Genomic DNA, 19,373 nt, shown 5'->3' on the forward strand with positions numbered 1-19,373 from the left:
GTCTGCTCCCTCCACCTCTGCCTGCACCCAGGAGATCTGCTCCCCCCAGCTCCCCCTGCACCCAGGAGGTCTGCTCCCCCAGCTCCCCCTGCACCCAAGAGGTCTGCTCCCCCCAGCTCCCCCTGCACCCAGGAGGTCTGCTCCCCCAGCTCCCCCTGCACCCAGGAGGTCTGCTCCCTCCACCTACCCCTGCACCCAGGAGGTCTGCTCCCCCCACCTCCACCCTGCGCCCAGGAGGTCTGCTCCCTCCAGCTCTGCCCTGAGCTGCCGTCTAGTCACTGACTCATGGAGAAGCCCCATATTCGTGGAAGAATCACTCTATAAATGGGAGTGCCTGAAAAGCACACCCTTATCTACCCCCGAAAAGTGGAAAAAGGGCCAATGACATGCATGCCTCCCAGGCTCAACTCTTCCATCTCATTTAGCACAGCAAGGGGGCTCGTATTAATGTCACATAGTTATGTAGGTCTCTTCCCGTCCCAAACAATACGAGGCAGCTAACACACACAGCCTGAAATACAATGGGGCCAGATGCCCTGAAGAGGGTGAAAACGTCACAATTTGGTAAAAGCATCCAACCACCCTGCAGGCCGCTGGCCGTGAGCCGACTGAGCTCATCCTGGGGCTGTCATCTGAGGGACGTCACTGTGGCCTGGCCTCAGTCTCACTCCCTCCAGGGAGACAGGCAGAGTGAAAGAAAGTCATGGGCTATTGTCCGATTCATGAGAGACAAGTGTGTGCCACTAAGTGTGACAGAGGCCCCAGCATCTAACAAGCACAGAGCTGGACAGCTCACCAGAGACCCCTCATAACCACCCTGGAAGGAGGCACACACCCAAAGGGGCAGCATGATATACCTACAGATCCGAAGCCCATTTCTTCCATGCACACCACGTGCTAACCCATGCTCAGTGCACACTGATCCACGCTCACCACGTGCTCACCACATGCTGACCCACACTCAGTGCACACTGACCCACTCACCACATGCTCACCACATGCTGATCCACGCTCACCACACGCTGATCCACACTCACCGCATGCTGATCCACGCTCACCACACAGTGTTCCACGCTCACCGCACGCTAATCCACACGCACTGCACGCTGACCCACGCTCACCACGTGCTCACTACACACTGACCCATGCTCACTGCACACTCACCGCATGCTCACCACACGCTGATCCACGCTCACCGCACGCTGATCCACACACCGCACGTGGATCCACGCTCACTGCACGCTGACCACAGGAGCAAACCGGGGTTGTGGGGGTGGGGAAGATGCTAAAAAGAAGGTGGCTTTATCTCAAAATGAGGAATTGCCCTGGAAAACATAATGTATTTACATCTGTCATCCATAAAGGACCAGCAGGAAGATGTGTGAACATTCTCAAAACTTACACTGATGAGGATGTATTTCTACTCCCAGCCACGGAAACGACTTCCAAATCAGTGTGACGCCACAAGCAGCTCCTTCTGCTCACTCAGCAGGGGGCCAACCCCAGGACATTTGTGCCGTTCTGGAGTCAGCCTGCCTGGTCCGGAGGCCCGGTCACCGCACTGAGTGAAGGCCGATGCTGCCTCCTCATCACCGGGGTGGCTGTGACCACCTGCTCTACAATGGTCCCGCCTTTACAGGGTCACGTGGGAAATACAAGGGGTGGTGATGCCTGCAAACCTCAGGAGGACACAGTGCCTCCCCCCTCCTCCCCCCAGGACACAGTGCCTCCCCCCTCCTCCCCGCAGGACACAGTGCCTCCCCCCTCCTCCCCGCAGGACACAGTGCCTCCCCCCTCCTCCCCGCAGGACACAGTGCCTCCCCCCTCCTCCCCGCAGGACACAGTGCCTCCCCCCTCCTCCCCGCAGGACACAGTGCCTCCCCCCTCCTCCCCGCAGGACACAGTGCCTCCCCCCTCCTCCCCGCAGGACACAGTGCCACCCCCCACCACCCCACAGGACAAAGTGCTGCCTGTGGTTGGGTGCTGTCCTTGGTGCTGAGGATGCACATGCCACCTGTCAGGGCCCCGGCCCTGGGTCACAGGAGCGTGAATACGCAGCAATGCCAGGCGTGGTCACTGTTGTGACATGGGACAGAACTGGGTGCAATGACAGGAAGACATAGGTGGGGGCGGAACAGTGACTACTGTAGAGAGAACGGTTAAGAAGGCCCTCTCCGAAGAGGTGACGCTGCACCAAGAAGCTGATGGCGCATTAGCGGAGGGAGTCCCTCTGAGCTTAACGTGGTCCCCACAGCGTGGACCTGAGAACACCACGAGAGAAGGGACTGCTGCCTTATCTGTGCTGTGCGTCCTGACAGATACGGGGAGTGGCTCGTCTCCAGGGACCCTGCCACTCAGCCACTGAAACAACCGTTCAGGAATCTTCACTTGTGACCCAGAAGCGGCTGACTTTCCAGTGACCCTACGGAGCCTCAGTGCAGCGCTTCATCTCCCTCCGTGGGCGGGAGCTCAGGAGCACACCTATTCCACACCCAAGTCAGACACACTTGGTCCACCTCCAGTGCAGGGTCGGCCTGCGGGCACTGCCCACCCCCTGCGTGCGGGAGGGCTGAGGTGGGCGTGTGGGTCAGCTACGCTGGGGCCCGGCTGCTCCACGGCGAGCAGACGCTGAGCAGCCCCGAGGCCAGCAGCCCACGCCAGAAGGCGTGTGGCGCAGCCACGACCGGGCAGGCTGGGAACTGCGTGGTTTTCCAGGACTCCCTCACAGCCAGCGGCAGGGTGGGCGCTCGGGACCTGTCTGGGAGCCCCTCGCCCGGAAATGCTCTCAGCCTCAATTTACAAACCGAAAAGCAAAAAACACCCAAACCAGCAGCTGCCTTGTGTCTGACCCCACACAGCACCCTTCACTTTCACACATGCACCAAACTTCAATGTCCAAAAGTCAAATTCCCTATCTGCTAATAAGATCACTGAAGATACTTTTTAAAAAATGAAAAAAATTTTTAAAAAGCCAATATCACGACAAGCCCAAGGCCAGCAGGATGCAGAGACTGGGTCCCCACACGTCGCTGGTGGGAACGTCAGGTGCACAGCCACTGGGGAAGGCTGGGGCAGTTTGCACAAACCAAAACACTCAGCTACCCGACGCCCCAGGAACTGCAGTCAAGGGCATTCAGTTGAGAGGGATGAAAACCCACGAACGTGAGGACACCAGCACGGGCAGCTCTCCGCAGCTTTACTCGTGATGCCCCAAGCCCAGGGGAAGCCCAGCTGTCCCTCAGTAGGTGAGTGGTCACTGTGCCCCATCTTCCCACACACCCCTACTCAGAATAAGGGGGAGCAGCCACTGATGGGACACACGTGACAAGGAGGGGTCGTCTCCGGGGAATCACGGCGAGGGCACAAAGCCACAATCAAAGCCTCCAGAGTGGACAATCCCACTCATAGAACATTCTCAACGTGACGGGTCTACGGGACGGAGCACAGATTCGTGCCTGCCGGGCACTAAGGGTGGGCGTGGGGAAGCGTGGGCATGGCCACAGACGGAGCAGGAGGGATCCCGGTCCTGCATCCTGACCACAGGGTGGCTGCACAAACAGACACGCGTGCTGAAATGACAGAGGACTCCGTGTACACACCCAGTCCCCAGCGGTGACGGCGCACAGTAGTCAGACACCGTCGGCACCGGGGGAGCTGGGCGACGGGCATGCGAGGTCCATCCGCACTGTTCCTACAGCTGCACCAGGGTCACGGCTACCGCAGTGAGAAGCTCAATAAGCACGTAGTGACGAGCGGGGAACAGAAGGAATTCAAGACACACTGTGAACAGTGTCAGCAAGTTCAGGAGAGCAGACTTCCAACCTGAGTGTCAGGAAGACAGTCCACCTGGATGTGTTTAAACAGCAGCAATTACTTCCTAACAAGCTCCCCTTCCACAGGGTGCAATTAAAGGGGGTGTGGCAATGGGGTGTGCTCACAGGGGTGTGACAATGGGGTGTGCTCACAGGTGTGACAACGGTGTGCTCACAGGGGTGTGACAACGGGGTGTGCTCACAAGGGTGTGACAATGGGTTGTACTCACGGTGTGACAACAGTGTGCTCACAGGGGTGTGACAATGGGTTGTACTCACAGGTGTGACAACGGTGTGCTCATAGGGGTGTGACAACGGGGTGTGCTCACAGGGGTGTGACAATGGGCTGTGCCCATAGGGGATGTCAGAATATGACCATGGGTGTGACCCAGACTTCACACTCCACTGACCTTCGCCTCGCGGCAGCACACACACACACACAGAAGTGGTCACCCCTGCCGGGACATTCTGGGGACGCACACAGCAGCCCCTCCCTCTGCTCCCCCGAGCCTGGCCCATCAGCACACTGGCCAGAGGCACTGACGCCATCTGCACACATCGAATTCCCCAAAGTCGCTGCTGGCCTGGCCGCGTCTCACCTGCCCCCGGCACTCACGCACACACCTACATGCAGGCTCACACTCACAGGCACACGTGAGGTTGTGACTGCAGGACCCGTGGCACTGACCGAAACACGAGCTCCAGGAGCGCCCTGCACCCCCTCGTGGGAGCCGCGGCCCCGCACGGCTCCTCTTCCTGGAGGTGGTGTCTGCCGGCTCCACAGAGGACTGACCGTGGATGTGGCGATGGCCTGGCGCCCACGAGACCATGCCTCCTGCACGCAGGCACACAGAGGCCTCCAGACGCGCAGGTGGTGCTGACTGGCAGCTCTGCTCCCTGGTGCCACCGCTGACGAGCGAGGCCGATGTCCCGGGTCCACATGTCAGCTCCCAGGCAAATCCCTCTTCAGCCCCAGCAGTGAACGTGAATTCCTCTTCCCCAGGGGGCCACGGCACACAGTCCACAATGGTCTCAGTGAGCCACAGCCTGCCCGAGTCACCTAGATGTGCACGCAAGTCTCCCCCGGGAGATCACGCGTGACTCCTCGGGGCCGGGTCCCGTGGCCCCCCACCTGGCATCCCTGGGGCCCAGCAGGTGCGTGTAGCAGGTGCTTAATAAAAATGTGTTAGATTAAACGTACTTAATTGGTAGATTTAACTAAAACAGAAACAAGTATGCAGTGGATATAGCTCTTTCTCGCACATGCACACGTGTGTGCACACACACAGAAGTGTTACCATATTAAGGAAAACAATAATCACCACTGTAACCGTAAACACTTACAACATTACGCTCCCACAGTCCCTTCTAGAAGCATGGCCTTCGACATGTGCGGAGGCTTCAGGATTTCGGAGCAGACCTGGCAGTGCTCCACGGGGCCCCCTGGGGTACTGCGATGGGCACGGCTGGGCCTCCATCACAACACGCGGGCAGCAGCGGCTGGGCAGCCCGATGAACGGGTGTCATCTCCACCCCCTGGTCCCGCACACACACACGGCCCGCGGGGGGATAAACGCAAGTATTGAGGCATGGGGGCTCCGGGCGCAGTGAGCTGGGCACACGGCACATCCTTCCTCAGGCCACAAAAGAAGGCATTGCAAGCCTTTGACCTAAAGTGACAAATCAATTAATTCACGCTTAGGGATCGTTGAATGAGAGCGTATTTACGCAGCTAAAAATATGAGACCAGGGGCCCTACGGCGCCTGACTTTGCGATCCTTCCGGCAGGTACCTGGCGACACTGATCTCGATGCGAAGGAGGCCTGCACGCAGGCTCCTTCACGACGCTCGCAGTAGGGTTTCCGTAAATGTGTGCCATCTGGAGAACAACAGAGACCAGGAAACGAGGAAGACGGAGAGAAAGAAAGCCATTTACGCTGTCTTTTCACAAGAGAGCAGAGGGTGCGAGGGTGGCCGCGGCCCCGCACCGTCTAAGCTGCAGGCTCGCCCTGGGCATGGGAGATGCGCGGAAACCTACCAGGCCACGCTGCCATGGGCCGTGTGGTCCAGGTGGCAGAGCAGCTCCAGCGTGTGTGCGGGGCTCGAGGCGTCGTCAGGGGACTCGTGGCTGCCTGGCTCCAGCTCCTTCGGCATCCTCCACACGGCCGCGCACGTCAGGACTTTGCTGTCCGAGGCTGAGGAATAAACAGAAGGTCACGTCAACAGAGCGTGGTTCGCGGCCGGGGCCTACACAGCACACCCCCGTCCGCACAGACGCAGGCACGGGGCGCGTCTGCCCGTGCGCGTATTTAAAGTGCACAGAGCAGGCAGGGTGGGGGGCACAGATCAGGGTCAGCAGCGGGACAGGCGGGCTCCCTGCCGGCAGCCACCTGACTGACCTCTGCCTCCCGGTTTGAAAGCCATCACTGTGCTTCAGAAGAAAATTTAATTTGCCTCCATATCAATTTCCTTCCGTTCTTCCTCAACAGTTCTTCAGAACAGGGAGCAAAATGAGGGGGTGGGCGTGCGACAGACAGCAACGCCGTGAGCGCAGCTCGCGTGAGCGGCCGGCGTGGCGTGGGTGCTCCCCACAGCTGTGCGGAGGCACCCTACACGGCACTGAGCGCCCCGATGGGGCTCCGTCTGGAAGCAGTGTCGCCTGGGCTGCCGGACCCCAGGGCGCGGAGGGCACACACGGCAGCGCGCAGCATCGCCCCGCTGCACCGGGCTCCCGGGCGGCACACGGACACAGCATGTCCTTCAGACGTGACGGTGGCTGCTCACTGCCACCCTCTCCACGGGAACCTGTCGTGGAGCGTTCTGAAGTGCCTCTTGGTGGGTAACGAAACCAAGGTAAGAAAGACTAGGGACACCTGTTTGCGGAACGCGCCAGGCGCCGGATTCTGCCCTCTACACAATTTTTCAATAAGACAAGGAGACAAAGAAGACCAAGACAATTCAGATTTAACATTACAGGATAAAAATTTAATCATACATTCCTAAATATAAACGCTTTCAACTCTGTCTTCTGTTCAGTTCCGAACTGCATCTGTGCTAAACACGTTCCGATTTAAAGGCCTTTAGGACATGATGATAAATCAAGGAACAGGTTTCAACATTAAATCACCAGGCTGACGTCGAGTGAGGCCCACAACAGAAACGCAGAACAAAAGAGAATTCCGCGTGCACAGGGCTTCCTGCATGAAACACGGAAAAGAGAGGGTCTCGTGCCACACTGGGAAATGTCCCACTCACCAGCTGCAGTGGTCCTTCCACCCAAATACCAACCGATCGGCCAAGCAACGCATCAGTGGACACAACAGGTGACGGCTGGCTTCACGGGCAGTATTACCATTACCACCCGTGATCAAATGACAGGCGGAGGGACCAGGGTTTCCACCAGGGCTTTCTGACCCCAAGCTCGGGGCTCAGGTCCCATGCGGCTTGCTGGGCCATACACACTCCCCTAACAGTCACCATCCTGTTTCACCTCTGACAATGCAGCACGCCGTGGATTTTCTACGTGAGAAACTCATTTTCTTGTGGAAGTTTCCGGGCACACGGTCTTTCTGCAGAGCCTGAGAGGCGGCGATAGCATTCCTAAAATCCGAGAATATCTAACTGGTGACACTGAGGCAGAAAGAAGAAAGGAATGCCTGAGACATCCACCCCCTACATGCACAGATTATATCAGTCTTCCTAAATGACAGAAAAAAAAAAAACCCTCTAATCTGAAAAGTGATGGAGCCACCAGCGTGAGGACAAACTATGGGTTCTCTGCAAGATGAGTGAAATGCACACAGCTTATCTATGGGAGAGAGGACGCTGGAAGAGTCCCCACAGAACAAATTCCTTTTCTGGGGAACTCTGCTCAGGTGTCTTTCCCTGTAACTAGCTGCTCACCCAGCAAACACAGCAGTTGGCAGGAACTTTCCCCTTGAGAAGAGCAACTAGACAAGAAGGCTTTGTATTACCACTTCTAGTTAACGATATAAGAGAGGCTCTGACTACTTCATACGGCAAGGAAAAGATAAAGGCGTAAGACTGGGAAAAGAAGAAATGAAAACGCCACTGCTTGTTAATGATAATGTGTGTAGAAAACCTGATGATCTATACACACCGTACTCTTAGAAACAAAGCAGGGAATTTAGCAAAACTGCCGAACACCTAGGTGATATATGAAAATTAACTGGATACCTATAGACAGCAACACTTTAGAAAAGATTGTTAAATATTAACAATCACATTAAAAAATCAAATGTCCACTGAAATCTCAAACTAAAGAGGTGCAAGACCTGTATGTGGCAAAATGAAAACCACCGCGGGGAGAAGTGAAGGCCCATCGACGGAGGGTATACCATGTTCATGGATTAGAACCTTTCACTATTGTAAACTGCCCGTGAGCCTTAATTAAAGTTCCAAAAGGCTTCTAGGGTAGAAGCTAACAACTTGTTTCTGCACTTCTAAAATTACATGGAAATGTGAGCTGTCCACACAGCCAAAACACACAGCCAGAGGCTGACTTACAAATCGATGATTAACTTGGTATTGGTACACAGATAAACAGACCAAAGAAAGAAAGTGCAATCTAGAAACAGACCTTACAAGGATGGTCACTGCACTGGCGTGGACAAAGCAGGGTCTTTTCAGTAGAAGATGATGGATCGACTGTATATTCACACGAAAAATGAACGAGTATCCTATCTCACAACATACACGAAAACTAATTCCAGACAGATGCAGAAGATGAAAATGTGAAAGACAACAATAATACAAATCCCTTCTACAATGCAAAGTAGAATATCCTCACAATCTTGGGATAAGCAAATATTTCTTAAGTAGGGCAGAATAAAACACAAATCGTAACAGAAAACACTGATAATACAGACCACACTAAAATTAAAAACTTCCGTCTACCAAAAGATATTGAACCTCACAACATTAAAAACTTCCGCTCTTGGAAAGACAGCATGAAAAAAATGAAGCAAAACTGGGAGAAAATATTCATAATACATACATCTGACAAAGAGCTTATATCCATAACGTATACAGAATTCTTACAATTTAATAAAAAAATAACACAGATTTTAAAAATGGCAGAAGACTGAATCAACACTTCAAGAAGAAAACACGAAGTGGGGCGCCTGGGCGGCTCAGTCAGTTAAGTGTACAACTCTTGAATTTGGCTCAGGTCATGAGCCCACGGGTCGTGAGATCAAGCCCCGCATCAGGCTCTGTGCTGACAGCACTGCGTCTGCTAAGGATTCATTCTCTCTCCTCCCCCCTCTTTCTCTCAATAAGTAAATAAACTTAAAAAAAAAAAGAGGAAACGTGAATGATCAACAATCATCAGAAAGGATGTTCAACATCAGTGGTAACTGGAGAAATGCAAAAATAAAACCAAGCGAGATGCACTACACACCTGCGAAAATGGCTAAAATTTAATTTTAAAAAGATCAACAATACCAAGTCCTGGCAATGATGTGGGACCAGTGAGCCCCCTGCAGACGCAGCGCGGGCATTTTGGGAGACCCTTTGGTAGGCGAGCATTCACTTACCAGATAACCCAATAACTCCACTCTTAGGAGAGGCTGTCACAAAGTGTGACTTGTTAACAGGCTTTGTGACCGCTCCTGATTCTGGCAGCTAAACCTGGCCCCACAGCGATCGCGGCCCAGAGACGGTGCGTGACTGCCAGAAGTCAGGGGTAGCAATTATCATAATGACCAGCACGGCAGCAGGCCAGCCGGGGAAGGCCAGCTGGCCGAGAGCTGTGGCGACAGAGAACAAGGGGCGGCATCCCTAGGAGCAAAGCAGATGGTCGCTCCCTGCCTGCCTGGGACGTGCGTTCACACACACACACACACACACACACACACACACACTCAAAGGAGAACAAGAACGGAGGAGCAGGAGGCTGAGGCAGTCACCCCAGTAAAAGTCATGGTCCCTTACCCAGTGCTGCTCTGAGCCACTTTCAGACCTAAAAGCCACTGACAGAAAATACGGCCACATCTCCAGGAATTTGGAAGCCACACACCAGGGCACATGGTACCCACGGTATCGAGCGCCCCAGCGTGCACCCAAGAAGGCCTAATGCCACTTATGTGGTGGTCGTACCCTGGGCAAAGGGCTCAAGACGTGCTGCACACAAGGTCTGAGACCCCACGTGTCAGGTCCCCTGTTAGGGTGGGGCCACCGGAGGGCCACGTAGAAAGGGAAGTCCTGGACGACGCCTGGTCGCCACAGACCTCCCGGCTCTGCAGACCCGGCGGCGCTCGTGTCCACGGTCCGCAAATGCACAGGCATGGACGCTGACACCCCCACCCCATCACAGGCGGGGGACACGTGTGCCTATGTTAATGATCAAGGGCACAGAAGGGCCTTGCTGAACCCGCCATCTGGCCTCTGCACAAAGGGACTGTGGGCTCCTCTAAGCTCAACTGGGCAGGCGCCCCGCTCACAGCTGTGGTGCCGGGCACGGATCCCCGTGAGAGTGGCTCCCCTAGCCGCAGGTTCGTGGCACCCGGACACGGACCCCCATGTGCCCTCTCGCCTACCCCAGGGAAGGAGGGCCGGACGCCATCCGCATCTCCCCAAGGGGGCCGCAGGTGGTTCCGCCGCAGGCCGCGTCAGTGCCCCTACCTCCTGTCACACACACTCCCGGACAGGTGGGAGCCCTGCAGAACCTCGCGCTGACGGCTCCACGCTGCGTGCGGCAGACCCCGGCAAGCGGGGGAGAGAGCCTGCGGAGGTCGGGGCCCTGGCCGCGGCGGACACGCTCCGCGCCCAGCACAGCGGGCCAGCCCAGACGCTGAGCGACGAGGCAGAGGCTGCCGCCCGCGCGGGAGCAAGTGCCACAGGTTCGGCTGCAAGGTCAGGCTGCAGACACGTGCGCTGGTGGACCAGCCACGTGAGAGGGTCAGTGGTACACATGGGGCCACAGGGCTTCACGGGGAGAATCTCAGAGTCCCAGAGATCACACGCGTGCTTCAAAACCGCCCGGGTCACACTGCTGGGCCCTGATAGGTGGACCAAGAGTCACATTTGAGAGCCTGTCGTACCCACAAGGACACAAGGCAGGCAGGCCTGCAAGGCACAGGGCAACTGCAGACTATATACTTCTACGCGGCCCTGTGTCCCCACACGGAAGCACACGGGCCTGGGAACCGGACGCTCGCACGCGGCCGTGTCCCCACACGGGAGCACACGGGCCTGGGAACCGGACGCTCGCACGCGGCCGTGTCCCCACACGGGAGCACACGGGCCTGGGAACCGGACGCTCGCACGCGGCCCTGTGTCCCCACACGGGAGCACACGGGCCTGGGAACCGGACGCTCGCACGCGGCCCTGTGTCCCCACACAGGAGCACACGGGCCTGGGAACCGGACGCTCGCACGCGGCCCTGTGTCCCCACACGGGAGCACGCAGTCCTGTGACCCCACGCGGGAGCACACGGGACTGGGGACCAGGAAGGCCCAAGCCCACCTGCGTCCCCACACGGGAGCACGCAGTCCTGTGACCCCACGAGGGAGCACACGGGACTGGGGACCAGGAAGGCCTGAGCCCACCTACTCTTCCCCCAGGACCCACAGGCCTAACTCTGGGCCCTGCAGGGCTGAAGGTCCTTATTCCCATGGGGGTGGTGCTCTTCTCAGAGACAGAGCAGGGATCCCCTCAGGCCACAAGTGACAGTGGTTGACGTGCCACTGAAATGTCATGGGTGTTTGTCAGGCCGCAATAAGCTGCTAGAACAATCCAGCCGCAAGCCCTAATCATCTCTGCGCGTGCCTCCATCTGGAAACGAGAACACAGAGCTGAGTTAGGTACAGACACTGCCGACAGCGACGCAAAACACAGTCAGACGGTTAACTGATGCACGGCGAGATCAGTACGTGCCTTGACAGAGATGCAGGTTAGCAGCTGGGGAAAAAGAGAGACCTTTCTGGAGGGAGAAGACTATTAACCACAGCAGCAGGGGACTGGGGCCCGGGGGCTTTGCAGGAGGACGATCGGCCACCCGTTCAACGTGGGGTAAGGCCAGACGACAGCCACGAGAAAGGAGGTCTGAGGCCTGCGAGGACAGACCGGGGAGGGGCCCGCGGACCAGCTGAGGCGCGTGGGGCGCCGGCCACCCTGAGCGAGGACACAAGTGCCCGGCACAGAGGACACAGCCCATCAACGCAGAAACAACACGCCTAGCGCCGTGCTTTAGAACGAGGCTCTGGAGTCAGCGTGTGAGACGGACCGAATCCGAAAACAGGCTGGCGGCCGGGACACAAGTGAGGAGCGTGAAACACAGGCAAGAAAGGACAGTGGCCGCAAGGGCACCAGGTAGACAGCTGGGGAAGACGACCCTTCACTTCCGTTCTGGAAGCCTTGCAGGCAGACCCGTCGGGCGGCCCCCACATCTGCCAGGAAGGCCACAGCCTCCAGAACTGCCACGCCCACTGCCACGCCCACCGCGGGGTCCACACAGCATGAGGGACGCTGTGCGTACAGGGGACCCTGTAGCCTTCTTCAATCCGCTCCGCGCACGTGGCCTGGGCAAACGGTGAGTGAAGACTCTCCAGGGTGGGCAAACGAGGGGCTGAGGCACTCAGCTGGGGACGTGCCACAGGGCGCAGAGGCCACGGGGGCTCCCACCGCGCAGACGCACCTGGACAAAGAACAAGGGCAGTGACGAAAACGTCCACTCTCGAGGCAACTCCTAACTCCATGTAAGACAGAAAACCACACTGAACGCAGGCAGCCATACGTTTTTCTATAACTTGATGAATAAAAGGAAAAGGGTTTAAGGAAACTTAAATTTCTAGCATCTGGGAAATTTATTCGGAATTTCTGAAAGATAATAAAACTTCCTTACCAGAATTTTTTTTTTACTTTTTTTTTTTTGAGAAAGTGAGAGCAATGGGGAGGAGGTAGAGAGAGAAAGACAGAGAGAGAGAATCCCAAGGAGGATCTATGCTCAGTCAGAGTCAGACACAGGGCTCGATCCCATGACCCTGGGGTCATGACCTGAACCAAAATCAAGAGTCAGATGCTCAACGGACTGAGCCACCCAGGCGCCCCTTCTTGGCAGAATTTACTATGAAAATGTGATGGGTACACGGTGAGTCCAAACTGCCTGAGAAATGAAACCTCTAAAACTCAGCCTGAGAAAGACTGGACGGTGACATTGTGCGCGCCTGGGGGCACTCCCAACGTCCCAGGCCCTGGAAACGCACGAAGCTGCAAAATGTGCCCAGAGGAGTGCGCTTCAAGTCCAAGGAGTGCGGCCGGCATTGCCAGAAACTCTCCAAATCCTAGGAGGTGGAGGAAATTGAAGGTAAACAGTAGAGAATAAGAAGCGCCGGAGCGCACCCACCGAGATGTGCAAATTGGTTCTGAACTCCGAGGATTTCCTATCTGTGTGAATCTCAACAGAGCATTCCGCGCAAATCCAGCAGCTATGAAAGAAGCGAGGGTGCTTTTAAGAAGGAAAACCCGATCTTTAGAAGGAAAATGCTGTAATCACCAGAGAGGCATTCTGCCCTTATCTCTGATGTTAAGCCCATCCTGAAGTCGGGTCCTGTGATGGACCTGCCTACGCTGAATCACCGTTAGGACGACCGGGAGCCCCCCTGAGGGCAGGGCCCGCGGTCGGTAAGAGACCACAGTGGTCCCCACAGCAGAGGGAGAACACAGCCGCGTGAGCGAGGAGGGGACTCCCGCATCGCGCAGAATGAGCCCTGCCCCGTCACTCTGGGAAGCAGGAAACAGGCCCGCTGAAGGTAATGGCTTCCCCAAGCCCTCACACTTCGTTAGCGCCAGAGCCAGAGAAGAAGCCAAGTGCCCGCCTCCCGGACAGCCCACTGCTTCGAAAGAGAAAATACCAAGTTGTGTCTTTAAGGCCAATCTGACGCCGCTGTCTATTTTTTACATGGAGCACGCGAGCTAAAGGCACTTAATGAGATAAAAAGATACTCGGGGCCAATGAATGGGAGAGGCGTGCTCGAGGCCGCTGAGACGGCGCCGCAGAGCGCTGCGGAGCGCTGCTCGCTGTAAGGGATTACCGCGTCCAGGCTTAGAGGAATTCAAAGGAGATTAGAGCCTTTGTAAGCCTGAATAGCAGCTCCAGTCAGCTCAGCCGAAGGGCCGGCCGGCGGTGCCCTGGCTGGGGACAGAGGCTGATCCCCAGCCTGAGGGGAGGAGGCCGCGGCGGCGCGGAGTGCGGGATGCAGGGGGCGCTTTGGGAATCCAGGGGCTATTTTTAGAGCACAGCCATCTAATGTCTGGTGCAGGCTGAGCAGGAGGAATAAAGAGGACCCAGCTCCACGCAGCAGTCACACAGGACAGGTGGGGCGTGGTGTGCACGCCAGTGAGCCTCAGGGCTGTGCCTAAGCACGCCCTCCTACACTGGCTGTTTGTGCTTGAGGGCACGCCGCATATGAATCCTGGAGGCTGCTGTGCAGAAGGCGGACGGACGGCAGTGAGCAGGGCCCAGCCTGTCACCTCCTCTCCCAGCACTGGTGCGGGGGTGCGCACCCCAAGCAGCTGTGAGGGTGCTCAGGGCAGCAAGAGCGCCCAGACTGCAAGGACGAGGGCAGGTGGGGGCAGGGCCGGCCGTGAACTCCAGACAAGGCAGGCACAGGGACGGAGGGCCGGTGTGAGCACATTAGCCCAGGTTAGCCCAGGTGGGAGAAGAGATCCCCCAGACCCCGAGGCAACCCCCCCAACCCCGGTCTATGTAACCAGCACGAGGCAGCCGGGGCAGAAACCGGCCTTCAGCCACCTCTCACTCAGTTCTTGACCTGGAACAGTTTGCAGAAGGGCCCTTCGGGGGACCCGTGCCCCCTTGAGGAAGGACCCCGTAACACTGCTGCAGAACAGACTGAAGTTTCCCTCCAAGCCTCCCCTAGAAAGGGCGACCTCGGGGGTACAGGGTGGGGTCACCACGGGAAAGGGAAGGAAGGGTCCAGACCTGCGAGAGGGCGTGGTGAGCTCAGGGGGTACCACCTGGCCAACAGCCAGACCAGGGACTCGGGGCCCCTGTCCCCCTCGGAGGGGGCCGGCCAACCGGCCTGCAGTGATCTCCGACTCCGGAACGTGTCAAGGGAAGGGGCGGGCGGGGCGCTGGCAGGATCGCAGTGGCAGCCCCAACGATGACAGGAAACAGTCACCAGAGCACTGCCACACCAGTGGGGGCGGAGAGCTCGGACCGCCATCAGAGTCCTGACGGGTGCCGGCATGCGGGTTTCTACAGGGCCCCCCCAAGCCCCCCCCCCCCCCGCCTGTGCAGCAGCAGCAGCTCTTAGAGGGTGACCGCGGGCGGGGGAGTGACCGCGGGCGGGGGAGTGACGGGGGCGGGGGAGTGACGGGGGCGGGGGAGTGACCGCGGGCGGGGGAGTGACCGGGGCGGGGGAGTGACGGGGGCGGGGGAGTGACCGGAGGCGGGAGTGTGACGGGGGCGGGGAGAGTGACCGGGGACGGGGACAAGCTTCATGAAGCAGCCATTTCTGAGGTGCTCTTGCCACAGACTCAGCCCCTGGCTTCAGAGACACAGACACGGCTGGAGCCCTTTTCCCCAAAGTCCGGGGCCACACATCAGGGCCCTCGGCTTCCCAGCAGAACCCAGGCCCGGGTGGGCACAGCCTGCCCCAAGCCTGGCTCCCTGCCGTCTCTGGGAAGCCACGCGCTAAGGGTGTTTGCGCCTGAGAGGAGACAGAAAAGGGAAGCGAGCGAGAGGCGCCACCCGGCCCGCAGAGCCTGAAATCCCTCCGCCCCGGCCCTTCGCCCACACCCCTCGCTGCCCTTCGGGCTCTGGGCCCGCACCAGCTCCGCGTGCACCCTTCACCCTGCGCAGGGATAAACCATGGGCTCCACTGCGACGGTCCCGTGAGTGGGGTGGTGCGAGGGTGTCCAAGGAGCTCGGCCCCGATGGGCCCCGGACCCTCGTCCCTCCATGACCCTGGGGCCCAGCCTGGCTACAGCCTTCCTACGGCCCTCCTGACCCAGAACCTCTGTGTACGAGGCCTCACACCCAGGCTGGCATGCCGGTTCCTTCCGTGGGCCCCTCCGCACCGGCCCACAGCCCTGAGAGCTCTCCCTCCATACTCTGGGGCCGTCCACGCCCCGCCGTGACTGCTGTGACCACCTGACTCCAAGGGTGGCCTATGCCTGCCCAGTGCTGCTCACCAGCTCGTGCCGGCCAGAGCTGCAGGCCGAGCCACACCTTTCCCACCACAGTCCACCCCTCCTCCCGGCCTCCCTGCGGTCCAGCCAGCCACACCCCATCTCTCCTGACGTCCAGAGGGCCGCACCCCTCCTCCCTGCCTTCCAGTGGCATGAGCCACACCTTCCCCTGCAAGGTCTGCAACCCCCTCCACATTCGTCTCCTTGGGTGCCAAGTCCTCGAGCACCATCGTATCACGTATCAGTTAGTCTTCTGTCATAGTTATCCCTCACACCCAATCCCCTGCTCGCCCCGCTAGCTGGCGTCCACCTCAGGACCCAGACGGCAAGCACGGCACCCCAGGCAGAGTGACAGGGAGGCACACGGTGAGGAGAAAGCCTGTGGGGTTGCAGTGCCGCCACCTGAGTGCTGCTCCTAAGGGTCCGCCATCTAAGAGTCCAGCCATCTAAAGGTCCGGCCATCAAAGGGTCCGGCATTCTAAAGGTCTGGCAATCGAAGGGTCCAGCCATCGAAGGGTCTGGCCGTTGAAGGGTCCGCCATCCAAGGGTCCGCCACCTAAGGGTCCACCACCTAAGGGTCCACCATTTGGGCCATGTTGGGGGCATCTTTGAAACAAGGAGACCAAACGTTTGGCAGCCTTTGTGAATCTGGGACGCAATGTGACACACTGCCTATGGGACCCTAACCCTCCTACTACCAGCATCCATGCCAAACACGACCACCGTGTGGAGGCCCTGGCGAGCCCCGGGACAGAGGCGCAGCCAGACCTCGGGTCCTGCTGCCCAGTGGCGCCCGCTTATAACCGTAATCACCCTGCTGTCAGGAAGCAGCTCCTAGGGGGCGGGAGGGGGCTGCTTGGCCGGGGAGGCAAGCACGGAACACGACAGAATGTGTGTCATGTGACCCGCCTTGCCACGAGGAGAGGCAGACACACCCAACAGCTAGTGGGAACTCTGTTCATCCCAGACAAACGCAGGTCCAGGCAGGACCCGAAAGCGCAGCAGCTGCACAGCATCTGCTCCCCAGGGAGGGGCCCCAGTGCCAGCAGGAAGTGGCGGAAAGGGGATGAACGCCTGGGCACCAGCCTGATGGTCCCGGCTGCCTGGGCGGAGGGACGGTCAGAGACAGAATCACATCAGCATCTTGACAACGGCTTCCACCCTGGCTGAGAACAAGCGTGGAGTGAGGGTCCACCTGCCCAGCGTGGGCGCACACCATGGCCTCCAACTACGGAGGAGGCTCCCAGACCTGGCGTACGGACGGCAGCCTTCCTCCTGCGCCCAGTGTGCGGAGGATGTGCCTCCCGGGGCCTCTGGCAGGCTCCCGGGTTCCCGTAACATCACCGTGTGCCTCAGCCCCTCCATGGCGGGGTGCAAGCCCTTCCTGTAGGTAAGATCCGGGTCCCACCAGGGTCCCCCTTTCTGCCTGAACTCCCCATTCCCTGCATGAAACGCCCTCTTTCTGGAACACTGGGTGTGGTGGGATGCTGGGGTGGGGGGCGCTCAGCTGAGCATCCAACTCTTGATTTCAGCTCAGGTCAGGATCCCAGGGTCAAGACTCCCATCCACACACAGCATGGAGCCGACTTCACATTCTCTCTGTCTCCCCCCTCAGCCCTTCCCCTGCTGGTACACTCTCTCTCTCTCTCTCTCTCTCTCGCTCGCTCTCGCTCGCTCTCGCTCTCTCTCTCAATAAACAAAACGCCCGGCATGGCTTCTTGACCCTGAAGGATAAACTCACCCTGATGTCTAAAAGGACAGTGGTATCATTCACAGTTGAGTAATCTAGAAAAAACACAGTCTTGCTCTGGAAATGTTTAGGAGGCACTTGGGTAGCACGGCCACAGGGCAGCTTGGTATTGATATGTGAAGCCCAGGAAGGAAGTACAGGGTTCAAGGCTATTTTCTTTCCCGTTACATTTATTAACATTTCCTTTCATCTATCAACTTAATACTTCCTGGAACTTCTGAATCTAGCAACACAGCTAGAAAAAAATTGTGCTTCCATAAAATACTTATCTGTATTTTTAAATGCACAGTGTGCTTTCAGAAAGTTATATACATATTTACGATCAGGAGCAAAAACTAACGCTGTTGTTGGAAGCAGAGAGGAAAGCTCAGCTGCCCTTTCGTTGTCTGTCTCCCCTTGGAATCTGCAGAGAACACTGGACAGGAAATCGCCAGGAGGCCCACGAAAGGGAGAGTATTGGGACTGGGACCCTGGCAGAAATCGGGACTCCCGAAGGGCCGCGCTCGCTCTCATTAACAGAACGTGCCGCCAGAGACATCTGTAACGCGTGTTTATCTCGGCTCCGAGCAGACGACAGTCCACCTGACAATCTGTCCCGCCCTGGCCCTCACCAAGTTCGGCTGTGAATTCACACCCCTGGTGTCCTGGGCTGGGAAATCCTAGGTCAGGAATTTAACCAGAAGCCGTGGTCGCCGGCAGCCCCAGGTGGTCTCCGGAAGATGCACAGTCTAGAAGAATGCGCCCACGGCTGGCCCCTCAGGGGTCCCGCAGAATTAGGACAGCCCAACAGAGGCTCGCAATAAAACAGGATAAAATTCACACCCACAGCACTGCCCCTGAGTGGGAGCATGCCGGAAGGAGGAGCCCCCGACTGAGAATTCCAATGATTTCAGGTACTGGAATCTTTAACGTACTCAAAAAATAAGAGCTGTAGGGGCACCTGGGTGGCTCAGTCAGTTAAGTGTCCGACTTCGTTTCAGGTCATGATCTCACGGTTCGTAGGTTCAAGACCCACATCAGGCTCTGTGCTGACAGCTAGCTCAGAGCCTGGAGCCTGCTTCGGATTCTGTGTCTCCTTCTCTCTCTGACCCTCCTCCCCTCATACTCTGTCTCACCCTCTCAAAACTGAATAATTGTAAAAAATAATAATAATAAGAGCTGGAAAAAATGTGATCAAGCAAAAAAGAGCACCAAAATTTACCAGGAATTTTTTTTAAAGTATATATACATATATATATATATATTTTTTTATGTTTTTATTTATTTCTGAGACAGAAAGACAGCGTGAGCAGGGGGGGTCAGAGAGAGAGGGAGACACAGAATCCGAAGCAGCTCCAGGCTCGGAGCTGTCAGCACAGAGCCCGACGCGGGGCTTGAACCCACAAACTGTGAGATTGTGACCTTAGCCGAAGTTGGACGCTTTACTGACTGAGCCACCCAGGCGCCCCTTACCAGGGATATTTTTAAAAGAACTAAATAAAATCCCTAGAAAGCAGCGTCCCAGCTGGCAGGTCAGAACCCCAGGGGAATCGCCCGCTGGGATGGAGATGCAAGGGAGGGGCCGGAGCAGGGCGCAGGGAGGCGCAGGGGTAGAGGCGTCAGGGCGCGAAGCGCTGCCCCGAGGCGGGGGTTGCGGA

General features: G+C 57.6%; 1 protein-coding gene across 3 annotated transcripts in view; it reads right to left on the reverse strand.

The window, feature by feature from the left end:
* Positions 1–19,373, reverse strand: part of EIPR1 (EARP complex and GARP complex interacting protein 1) — a 126,115-nt gene that overhangs the window by 30,978 nt on the left and 75,764 nt on the right. For all 3 annotated transcript variants that reach the window (XM_039257378.1, XM_039257377.1, XM_039257376.1), the window contains one exon: positions 5,851–6,007. In XM_039257378.1, coding sequence (XP_039113309.1) covers positions 5,851–6,007 — 157 coding nt within the window. The remainder of the gene's footprint in view (positions 1–5,850; positions 6,008–19,373) is intronic.

This window comes from Hyaena hyaena, unplaced genomic scaffold (assembly GCF_003009895.1).
Source record: "Hyaena hyaena isolate Hyena2069 unplaced genomic scaffold, ASM300989v1 scaffold_612, whole genome shotgun sequence".
In the NCBI taxonomy this organism is placed as follows: Eukaryota; Metazoa; Chordata; class Mammalia; order Carnivora; family Hyaenidae; genus Hyaena; species Hyaena hyaena.